Source organism: Pipistrellus hanaki (assembly GCF_964339955.1).
Source record: "Pipistrellus hanaki genome assembly, chromosome: 9".
NCBI lineage: Eukaryota > Metazoa > Chordata > Mammalia > Chiroptera > Vespertilionidae > Pipistrellus > Pipistrellus hanaki.
In genome coordinates, this window is record NC_140511.1 from 45529129 (window position 1) to 45541653 (window position 12525).

A 12525-nucleotide genomic window follows, 5' to 3' on the forward strand; every position below is an offset into this window, starting at 1 on the left:
TGTCCTTCATCTTCTTCTCCTGAAAGCTGTCATCATCTCTCCCCTGGGCAGCTGTATGTGCATCCTACTCATCTTCTCAATTCCCCACTGTATCCATCAATTACTCCACAGCCCAACACTGGTGATTAATTTGCTCTTGGAAAAGTTTTCCTTAATGTTACATAAGTTACTAAGTGCCATAGGTCACTGCAAGCTCATGTGATGCCTAAGGCCTAGCAGTTTTCTCACACCAGCCACACTGGCATTTTCAATCTCAGACAATGTGGTGTACCTTCAATGAACGGGTCATTTCCTTTACGTAATGAATTGTTTTTCTCTCCCATATGCCTTATTTCCTTCATCTTTCTCAGGTTTCAGTTCAACCCTTAGGTGTTTAAGTTTGAACTGCTGGACAACCCTTTATCTTCCCAATAATTTGATTTCCTAACAACATGCTCATCTCTCTTGTAGTGTTTTTCACATCAGGATATATATATATATATATATATATATATATATATATATATATATATATATATATATATATATGGCTTAATTTACTGTTACTTTCCAGGTGGATGTCAGGGTCATAGTTGTTTAATCTGTCTATTTAGACTCATTTCTTTGTTTTTGGGTATTAGTTTAGTTGTTAGCATGTAATTAATAGTGATGAAAAATTAGTTGAATGATCTTGCCTAATATTTTGAGATTTCTATTGCAAGACTGATATTTCATTTCATCTGTGTTTCTATTTTTTCAGATATGTGATCCTATGAGTATCTTTATGCTATCTCATCTCCATCATCAATATGCATACACACCATTTGACTGAATGTCCCTGGCATATTTCCAGGCAAACATGAAATTTTACTATTTATCTTACCTACTTCCTCTTTTTTTAAAAAAATATATTTTATTGATTTTTTATAGAGAAAAAGGGAGAGAGATAGAGAGCTAGAAATGTTAATGAAAGAGAAACATCGACCAGCTGCCTCTAGCACAGCCCCTACCGGGGATGTGCCCTCAATCAATATACATGGCCCTGACCGGAATCGAACCTGGGACCTTTCAGTCCGCAGACCGACACTCTACCACTGAGCCAAACCGGTTTAGGCCCTATTTCATCTTTGATGAACCCTGTAAGGTAGGAAGATCCTGAATACATTAGGATCATTGCAACACTGTGTATTGAAAATAAATGGTCTTTGTAAGTCACTCACTAACTTTATGTACACAACTGATAAAGGGTTTGCTTTTGCTATTTACACAAACACATTGTCACATATTATTTATATATATAAAAGCCTAATATGTAAAGTGTCCTCTTGGGACTTGGACCAGGACACCTTGAGTTTGATCACTTGCTATGACATGTGCTGACCACTAGGGAGCGACATGGAACAAAGGAAGGCCCAGGCGTGCTGGCAGCCAGCAGCTGGGGAAGGAAGGCTCCCAGCCAGCAGCTGGAAGGCCTCGATTGGCTCTGATCTCCAGCCTGGCCTAGAGATCCTAGCTATGCATGAATTTCATGCACTGGGGCTCTAGTGTCATAATAATGAGAGATACTTTCAAACACAGTAAATGATGGTAATAGTTACACTATAAATAAGCAAGTCAGAGCATGTCTTTCTAATAAAGGAACATGGAAAGAGATTGTTAACTGAAGGATGATAGTGAGTCCTACTGATACCAGGGCAGCATTGCCTGATGAGAAAAGAGCAGGTATAAAAGCCCTGACCCAAAAGTGATTTGGGGATGTGTTTGGCATAGGAAAGATTAAGCAGGAGAGGTGCTGAGAGTCACACAAACATCTTTTCTTTGAAAATAAAAATAAAAAAAAGCCTCAAGTCATCCTTTGGTTTAGTAAAAGTAAAGGACAATAACAACCATTGTATAAATGAAAATAAAATTTGTCTTTTCAGAGTAAATAAAAGTATTTAAAATTCCTATGTGCCTAGCTGGAATTTCTCAGTGGTTACAGTGTTTGCCAGTGCATGGAAAAGTCAAGTACACTTACCAGGGTTGTGAGTTTGATCACCACCCAGAAATGGTTATCTATCAGACAACCAATTGACGTGTCTCTCTTACAATGATATCTCTTTCTTCCTATCTCTCTCTCTCTCTTCTCTTTTGTGTCCTCACTCCCTTCTACTCTGTCTAAAAATCAATGGCAAAAATATTCTCAGGTGAGGATTAACAACAACAAAAAAATGATCTATAAAAATAAAATTGTACTAAAAGTTTGACAGCCAAACTCCTTCTGGTCATCTTTCTGGATGAAGCCACAGTGGCGGGGACAGAGGCAGAGGGGGTTAGGGGCAATGAGCCAGGCAGGGAAGCAGTTATGGGCAATAAGGCAAGCAGGTGAGCAGTTAGGGGCGATCAGGCAGGCAAGCAAATGAGCAGTTAGGAGCTAGCAGTCCCAGATTGTGAGAGGGGTCCTGGATTACGAGAGGGGTCCTGGATTAAGAGAGGGTGCTGGCCGGGCTGAGGGACCCTCCCCATCTATGAATTTCGTGCACCAAATTTCTAGTATTATTATAAATGGCCTTTTTTTTTTTTTTTTAAACCAGGTCACCATGCTCTTTGTCTTGTTTAACTACCATTTCTTTTTTATCCTTTTATATCTATTCTTGCCCCATCCTTCATTTCTACACAATTAGCAACATTTGTACCTACCATTCTTATTCTGTCCCCCTTTAATCTTTCCAATCAGGCAGAGATCGGTGAGCAACAGAAGCCTCAGATCCGGACAGATAGGAGCAGGGGACCAGCTGCAATGGCTTCAGAAATCCTGGTGAACATAAAGGAGGAGGTAACCTGCCCCATCTGCCTGGAGCTCCTAACAAAACCCATGAGCCTGGACTGTGGGCACACATTTTGCCAAGCCTGCATCACTGCAAACAACAGTGAGTCTATGATGGGCCAAGAGAGCAGCTGCCCCGTGTGTAGGATCAGTTACCAGCCTGAGAACCTGCGTCTTAATCGACATGTGGCCAACATTGTGGAGGCGCTTAGGGAGGTGAAGTTGAGCCCAAAGGAGGAGCAAAAGAGGGATCTCTGTGTGCGCCATGGAGAAAGACTCCAGCTCTTCTGCAAGGAGGATGAGAAGATCATCTGCCTGCTTTGTGAGCGGTCTCAAGAGCACCGAGGTCACCAAACATTCCTCGTGGAGGAGATTGCCCTGGAGTACAAGGTAACAGACCGGGATGGAGGAAAGACAGGGCAGAAAGTAGCACTTGATGGGAAACCTAAACTTTTGTAGTTGACTGTAATTTTCTTGCCTGTGACCACTTTTCTTCCATGTTTACCTTCCAAGGCACGAAGGACATTTCTATATACTCCACACAATTACAAATGATGAGTAAACTTTAAAGAAAAAGTAGATATTTTCAGACCTTGTGTTAATAGGTAGAGGTTTGGTGCACAAGCAAAGCTGTCTTCATCTCTTTAGACATGATGGGTAACTGGGCAGCCGGGTAGATCTAGACCAGTGTTTTTCAACCTTTTTTGGGCAAAGGCACACTTGTTTCATGAAAAAAATCACAAGGCACACCACCATTAGAAAATGTTAAAAAATTTAACTCTGTGCCTATATTGACTATATATAAAGTAATTATCTTGAATAGGAATCAAATAAACACAAAGAAAATATTTTATAATTACTTTATTATGAAATATTAAGTAAACAAAATAGTGAAAAATTATAAAATTCTTGTCTTGTCTGCACCTACGGCACACCAGGCAACATCTTGCGGCCACACTAGTGTGCCGCGGAACAGCGGTTGAAAAACGCTGATGTAGACATAAGTTCTTTCCTTACTATAGGATCAAGTATTTTCTTCTAGGGCAAAAAAAATTAGTTTTCTCTTGACATGGTAATGGTGACTTCTATCATCTGAGTCTTAAAGAACACATAACCATATCAGGTTTCCTTCAAATCACAGATTCTAATGGTCATTTTTTACTTTCTTTAGAAATGAACCTGATTTCTTCCCATAAATCCTCTCTTCTGATGAGGAGGGAGCCCATAGCTTGACCCTGAAGTGATTCCTCTCTCATAGGAAAAGCTCCAATCAGCTCTAGATAGGCTGAGGGCAGAGCAGCAGAAAGCTGAAAAATTGGAAGATGATCTTGCAGAAGAGAGAACTTCCAAGAAGGTAGGAGGAGACGCTTTATCATAATTAACCAAGAATCTGGGCAGGACTTTGGGTTTTAGTCACAAGGAGCTCCCTTCCTTCTTGTTTTCTGACAGTTGATATGTCCAGATTCATTGATTAGTCATTCTTTATCCTTTCCCTAATAGAGATAGGACTAGAAATAAACATGTCACAAAATAATGCATCTATATGTAGATTAGTTATTCCCATAGAGCACATGTGTCAAACACAAGGCCCGTGGGCCAAATCCAGCCCGCCAGGCCTTGCAATGTGGCCTGCACCGCGCTGTCATCACTGCACTCCGCTGTCAGTTTATGACATTGTCAGTAAACCATTCGGCCCGCGATTTAGGCTGGATTTTAGATTTTGGCCCCTTCTCTGATTGAGTTCGACACCCCTACCATAGAGAATTGTATATTCATTTATCATTATTTTGAATCTTTAACTCTTCCAGGGAATACAGCTGCCAATGGTTCATGGCTCTGTTCCAGGTGTTCCATAGGCTGTGGATGGTGTGGGGTGAGAAGTAATGCATGGAGGCATGACTTTCCTGGGCAGCTCTGTGAGAGTTGAGCCACACCCAGGTGTCCCATTTTGGTTCAGGGTTGGGCTTTATAATGTAGACATGAGAGCATTATTTTGGAATTTGATGAAGATGAAATAATGGGAAAAATCAGCCTCCTGAAGAATTGCTTCTCTGCTTCCATCTCTTTTCCTCTGAAAACATCTAAATCAAATATTTTCTTTTCTGGCTCCCAGTCTGCCTGACACCCTGAATCCCTGTCTTTCTTTCTCATTTCTGAAGGATTTAATAGAAAATGAGTTGAAAAGTGTCCAGGACTCTTTTGAACAACTGAGAGATATCCTGGCTATTGAGGAGCAAAAGGAGCTGCAAAGGCTGGAGAAAGAGGCAGCAGAAAACCACGATGACCTGGCTCAGGCTGAGAGTGAGCTGGCCCAGCAGAGGAAGTTGTTGAGAGATCTCATCTCAGATCTGGAGCATCGGTTGCAGGGGTCAGTAGTGGAGATGCTGCAGGTAAGACTTAGAAATAAGCCCCAGCATCTGAACTTAAGGAAAACTAAGGCTAAGTTTCCTTCTCTGCTGTGTGGCTATGTTGTTTGTGGTGTTGACACAGGTTCCATTGGTCTTGCAGTGACCCTTCCTTGCATCTGTTTCAGAGGTTATTAAAATTGTCGAATGCATGAACAACAAGGAAAAATCTTATTCTTATTAATATATAAATTGAAGTATAAAATTGACTGTGAAGAAAAGATTAATTGTATTCTGCAGGTTCCTATATCTGTAATCTAGCCTAGAACTTTATTCAGATACCTCTTCATGATCCAAGAGGTTTTTTTTTGTTTGTTTTTTTCTTTCTAGAATAAGCTGAAATTTTTCTATTCCTTCTGAATTTCCTGATTAAAATATTGTGAAGGATTGGTATTATTTATTTTTTAATTATTCAGTAGATTTACCAGTAAAATTGTTTCACTCTGGGCCTTTATGTTAATGGAAAAGTTTAATAATATTTTTTTTACTTGTATTAGGGTTTCTCAGGTTTTTTATATTTTTCGAGTCAGTTCTTGGTAATGTACATCTTTCTAGAAATTGTCCATTCTATGTTGTCAGATTTGTAAGCATTAAATTAGTCATTATAATTTCTTAGAATATTTTTCATTTTTACAATACTAACAGTAATGGCTCCTCTTTTATTTCTGATTTTGTGATTATTTTTGGTCAAGTTAGTTATCATTGGTCAAGGTCATTAATGTTTTTTGTATTTTTGGTTTTTAATATATTTTTATTAATTTTTAGAGAGATAGGCAGGAGAGAGAAAGAAACATCAATGATAAGAGAGAATCATTGATTCGCTGCCTCCTGCATGCCCCTTATTGGGGATCAAACCTACAACTGGGGCACATGCCCTTGACTGGAATTGAACCCAGTATCCTTCAGTCTGCAGGGCAATGCTCTATCTAGTGAGCCTAAATTGCCAGGGCTCATTGATATTTTTTAAGAATAAATTTTACTGTGTTATTTACTTATTTATATATTTATTTATTATTTATTTATATTTAACCTTTATATAATATTTATATATCACAGGTTTCTCCTCTCACTTATATAGTTTCCTTTGTGTGTATGTAAATGAGAATTCATATATGAGAGTATGTATATGTTTGTGTATGTACATTGTATTTAATTTGTGGTTCTTTTTCTAGTTTCTTAAAGTGAGAATTTTTTGTTTTATTTTGTTAATCCTCACCCTAAGAAATTTTTTTCCATTTATTTCTGGAGAGAGTGAAAGAGAGAGAGGGAGGTCGGGAGGTAGGGAGGGAGAGAGGAAAGAGAGAGAGAGAGAGAGAGAGAGAGAGAGAGAGAGAGAGAGAGAGAGTCATTATGTGAGGGAGACACATACATTGGTTTCCTCTGGCACAGACTTGCAGGGGAGAATAATTTAGGTTGTAAGTTTTTGCTTTCCATCACTTTGAATATTTCATGCCACTTTCTTCTGCAGTTTGAGTTGAGAAATTAGTTGGGATTCTTAGGCAACCCCCTTATAGATGTGGCTTTTCTCTTGCCACTTTTAAGATTTTTTTTCTTTGTAAATTTCATTTCTCACTGGGTGTTTTTTATGCTTTCTCTCTCCTTTTTATGTTTCCTCTCTCTTTTTTGAAGTTCTCAGTGAGCTTTATTAGTGAAAAGAGCTTATTACTTCATGACTTATACTTTCTTTTTCCTCCCTAGGATGTGAAAGACACTATTAAAAGGTAAGTATGGAAGACCATAGATGGTCTTTTTGTGCTGTAAAAAGAGGTTTAAAGCTATTGAAGTTATCTAATGGTTAATTAGTATAAAATATTGCTCAGTGCAGAAATATTTAGATGTAGTTTTATCTTAAATGTCTGTTCACACATTGTTTGTGTATTCCATATCTATTGAGAATGAACCAGCTTTTATTTAGGTAATTTACTTGGGAGAGTTGCAGAGTATGGATTAATAGCACTTAAACATAAGATGTTTCAGTATTAGACCCATCTGACTTCATAAATTTTATGCACTCAGCATGCCTGTATGTAACTCAGATTTTCACATTTCAAAGGTGATGTATTGACTCTGGGAATGTCATGTCTTCTTTACCTCAGAGGCATCCAGAATTTGAGACAACTCTTTTATATTTAAATGTCTGCTCTGGGAATAGAAGATAAGGTTCTCTCTATTTTCCAAAAGCCAAGTTGAATATCAAGGAATATTTTAACCTTGGGGAAAAGCATTGATTCATCCTGTAACATATTTTAAAGTTAGAATGGAAGGACATCATGTTTTGTATCTAAATTTGAACACCTACTTGGCCACACTAATCTTTTCCAAGCACATGAAATTCAGACCACTATTAGTATCATATTTATAATATCTTCTGTGAATATCCCATGGCCCACGTGGTTCAGGGTTCAGGATCTGGAGAAGAAGCCTCATGCAAATGAAAGAGATGAGACAAGAAATAATAATTTGGAAATTGGGGGGCCAGGCAGGAGCCCATCCCAAGAGGAAGGACCACTTGGGCTCAGGCCTTACCATCCTTTTATTCAATTTGGGATACACCTATAGCCCTTAGGCAGGCAATTTCCATTAACAGGCAGACTATTTACATGCTGTGTGGTAGGGAAGTTGCTTCAGCTAACCATTGTCTCCACTGAACAGTGGGTGCATAGCTCTGACCTTTGCCAGGGCTCAAGGAGCATTCCAGGCTTATTTTTTATTTTTTATTTTTTTTTAATATTTTATTTTTTACAGAGAGGAAGGGAGAGGGATAGAGAGCTAGAAATGTTGATGAGAGAGAAACATCGACCAGCTGCCTCCTGCACACCCCCTACCGGGGATGTGCCTGCAACCAATGTACGTGCCCTTGACCGGAATCGAACCCGGGACCTTTCAGTCCACAGACCGACGCTCTACCACTGAGCCAAACCAGCTTTGGCCATTCCAGGCTCCTTGTCTACACCTCTCTGCTAGTGAAGACAATAGGCAATTTCCCACAATCTTTTTTTCCAAGGGTTATATTTTTCCCAGAAGACTGAAATTTCAGATGTAGTTCTAGAGGCCTCCCTACTGGAGAATAGAATTTAAAGGTGTTCAGCCTCCCCAGACAATATTCCCACACTGGACATATTTCAAACATAAGCAGCCATGTTCACTTTCTTCTCATATTGCTGGGAGTCTACATCCATGTCATGACTTTTCCTTATATACTAATTTATTTAAAGGTACTAAATTTTGCATTTTAAAGAAATTCACTGTGGCACTTAATTTCATGTCGCTTTTAGGAGTTAGAAAGAGAGTATAGTTATCATTGTGAAAGGAATTAACTACTTCTGAGAGGTCAGCAGCTTTCCAAGGCCAGACAGCAGTCAAATGGGAAAGTGGATTGAGCCTATTTCTTTGGCTCCCAAGGTCAGAAGTCTACGCTCTCCTTTCTCAGGGGCCCATGAATGGGGGCTCAAGTACTCATTGGGGTGAGTAGATAAAAATCAGTGGTTTTAGAGAGACAAAAATTCAGAGGTATATGTGTCTATTTTGTTGTCCCTAGGAGTGAGACCTTCTCTCTGCAGAAGCCAAAAACTCTCTCCACGAAGCAAAGGAGAGTGTCCCAACCTCCTGACCTGAGAGGGATTCTGGAACAATTTAAGGGTGAGTAATGCTAGAGCAATGGATGGCTGTGAGATTTTTGTTATGGTTGGGGTTAAAGGTCAGGTTTTAGGTGTAGATAGAGGAGACAAAGAAAGATGGATATTATATGCTGGTGACATATTCAATGGGGAGTCGTCAGCTTACTCTTACTCTTCCATGTACTACCTTTCAGAGACCCCAATCTTTGTAATATAGAATCTTTTGCCTATACTTTATGTTACGGATTTTTTTCTAATTTCAGAACTGAATGATGTTCGATGCTACTGGGGTAAGGAGAAATCACAGTATCATGAAGCCACCTTTTCCTCATCTTTCAGTACTTGGCATTTTCTACTAGATCCCATGTAACAAACCATATTTTCCCTCCCACCACACACATACATATTATATTTCTGCAGTGTGCATTGCTCTTAAAGAACCAAACCAAATTCTTCCCATTTCCCATTCATTTTATTCTCAACACTTCTCTGACAATGTCACAAATAAAGGTATATACCAACCCTATATTTTTTCTACAGTACATGTGACCCTGGATCCTCCAACGGATAAACCATATATTATCATTTCTGCGGATCGGAGACAAGTGAAGCCTGCCTTTTATTTGAGAACATCTTATCTGTATCAGAAAGGCAATTATGAGGATTATGGTGTCCTGGGGTCACCTTCTATCACATCAGGGAAATATTACTGGGAGGTAGATGTGTCAGATAAGTATGCCTGGGTTTTGGGGGTGAGTGGTGTAAAATGTTTTGACTTCAATATGGTGGATTTTGTAAAACAAGGAGGTAGAATGAGAGAGTTTAGTGATGGTAGGAGGCGTCTGCATGTTTGCTCTCAATATCAACCTAAATATGGCTACTGGGTTATAGGGCTTCAGAACCATTCTGAATATAAGGCTTTTGTGGATTCTGACTCCATTGACCCCATGACCATACCCCTGTTCCCGAGTGTTCCTCCCCGTCGTGTTGGGGTTTTCCTAGACTATGATGCTGGCACTGTCTCATTTTTTAATATCACTGCCAATGGGTTTCTCATTTATAAATTCTCTTCATGTTCCTTTTTAAAGAAAATGTTTCCGTATTTCAATCCTATGAAATGCACTGCCCCCATGACACTGTGTTCTCCAGGCTCTTAAACCTCTTACACTCTCACCCACTTCTTTGGAGTGCCTCTTGCCTTAGGTACATCTAATGATTTGAGCTGACGTTCTCACAATCTTTTCCGGTCTCTTCCCCCCCCTTCCCCCCCAATTTGAACTCCCTTCATTCATCAATAGGCTGTATAATTTGCCTCATGTCATATTTTTCCAAAAATCTTATTTGCATTCATAGACAATCCTAATTCTTGAGTTTTATCATCTCAAGGAAAATGACTAATGCCTCATTAAAAAACAAACAAACAAAAAAAGACTTGTATGGAGGTAACATTTCTAACAAGTTCTACAATCTCGTGTCCTTTGCCCCTGACTGAGAAGATGAAGGAAAGCTTTTCAATAACTTTTCTTGAAGACCTTGTATAGAAGTTTTTCACTACAGAGTGAATCCTCAGAGTTCTGTCTGTTTACCCATGATATTCGTTATTCATCAAGGAGTGAATAAGAAAATATTAAATATTGGATTTTAATTGACTTCTTAGAGAGAGAGGAAGGGAGAGGTAGAGAAAGATAAAAACAGTGATGAGAGGGAAACATCAAAGGGCTGCCTCCTGCATGTTGCCTACTGGGGATTGAGCCTGCATCCAGGAAATGTGCTTTGATTGGGAATTGTACCAGCTACTTCTTGGTGCATGGGTTAGTGTTCAACCGCTGAGCAACATCAGCCAGGCAATAAGAAAATATCACAAACTAGCGGCCTGGTGCATGAAATTCATGCACTGGGGAGAGGAGTCCCTCAGCCTGGCCTCTGCCCTCTCACAGTCAGAGACCCCTCAGGGGATGTCCTTCTGCTGGCTAAGCCAGCAGTCAGACATCCTTCTTGCAGTCCAGGGCTCTCACAGTCCAGAATCCCTCCTTCCCACCCACCTGCCGCGGAGGTGGGAGAGACTCCCACTGCTGCTGTGCTCTCTAGCTGTGAGCCCGACTTCTGGCTGAGCAGCACTCCCCCTGTGGGAGCACACTGACCACCATGGTATAGCTCCTGCATTGAGCATCTGCCCTCTGGTGGTCAGCTCATATCATAGTGATTGGTTGTTCTGCCCTTCAGTCAGTTTTTATATTATGCTTTTATTATATACCATAATATATGCACTAGGAGTGTAAGTTATTGTCCTCATTAATGAGTTCATGTCCAATTTCTCTAAATATACACAGTGAATTTTAAATAAAATACCTGAATGCTGATAAATTTTCTTTAAATAATCTTGGTAATAAAACCATACCATTGTATCACTGTGAGAAGAAAAATGTCATTAAATATATAACATGTGTCTCATCTGAATAAACATTTTCTCCATTAATTACTGAGAAATCTAAGCTGTGTCAGTGTGACATGAAGCAGGTTTTGCTTTCATGGATGTTTTTTACTGAAGTCTCATGTTTCAGATCCCAGATATCTCTGTGATGCTATGTATTAGCATCTGCCAGTGTCAGACAAGACTGTGTATGAGTGAAAATTTTATTATAAGTCTGGTGTTACTACATATTAGCATTGATCAAGTAATCTGAATTATACACACTCAGTTTCACATTGTAAAATTATATGAAATTTACCTGATGTATTATTGTGAAAATGAAACCATAGACTATTTTCAATAAAGTCTGTCAAAGCTAGCATATAATTAGTCATCATGTATGGTGTCTATTCATTTTTGTTTGCCTTTCACTGTGACTGAAATAAATGACTTGAAGGATACATATTAGTTTTCTTTCAACTTTACTATTCTTGCTTTGGTTTAAAAAATAAAACTTGTTGAAAGAATTGTGAACTCTAATGAACAAGATAATATGATTAACAAAATGGAACGATAAACACGGGACAGACTGATCGGTACCTGAGGGGAGGGTTGGTGGGTGTGACTGGATAAAGAAGGTAAGGGTGTTAGCTAAAGAACATATTATATATGCATCACCAATGGACATGGACAATAGACTTGTGAAGGCCAAAGGATTGGGATCTGGGCAAAAGGAGGTTACAGGGGGAGGTCCACCTGCAAAAATGTCAATAAAAACTTTCAATGAAAAATATTATTATTCACAAAATGATGTAAGTGTAAGAAGTACAATTTTAGGTTTCTTAATAGTGTTTTGTTGCACAGTTCAGCCTTATTTTTTCAGTGAGGTGCAAGTTTACAGAAACAAGAGAAAAGCCAGTTCTCCAAAGAGATAGCAAGGGCAAGATTTCTGGAATGAATATTCTCACCATCGTTTTGTCGTTTGGAATTTTTATTTCCAAATCTGTCCTCAAAGAAGTAAAAGTTAAAATTAATTATTTAACTGAATTGGCTTTCTTGTCAATTATTGTCTGCTCTCATCACAGCATGGCCACAGGAGTATCTAAATTCTTCACTTTGGATTATCTTTGATGTAACAAGGGATTGCAAGGTGGATATTATTGTGTGTGTGTGTGTGTGTATGTGTGTGTGTGTGTATGTGTGTGTGTGTGTGAAAGAGAGAGAGAGAGAGAGAAAGAAAGAGACCTCTGCCTTCCTTTCACTCCATTGCTATGATACCTGGGGCTATGACCATACCCCTTCAATTAT

At 39.1% G+C, this 12525-nt stretch overlaps 1 protein-coding gene across 1 annotated transcript in view; it reads left to right on the forward strand.

Annotated features, from left to right (window-relative positions):
- The window catches only part of LOC311627538 (uncharacterized protein), a 33076-nt gene extending 22840 nt beyond the window's left edge, over window positions 1-10236 (forward strand). Inside the window, exons 12-18 of the mRNA XM_084894045.1 lie at window positions 2696-3175; window positions 4044-4139; window positions 4945-5175; window positions 6889-6911; window positions 8729-8829; window positions 9071-9097; window positions 9348-10236. Coding sequence (XP_084750171.1) covers window positions 2696-3175; window positions 4044-4139; window positions 4945-5175; window positions 6889-6911; window positions 8729-8829; window positions 9071-9097; window positions 9348-9964 — 1575 coding nt within the window. The 3' untranslated portion in view covers window positions 9965-10236. The remainder of the gene's footprint in view (window positions 1-2695; window positions 3176-4043; window positions 4140-4944; window positions 5176-6888; window positions 6912-8728; window positions 8830-9070; window positions 9098-9347) is intronic.
- Window positions 10237-12525: the final 2289 nt, after the last annotated feature.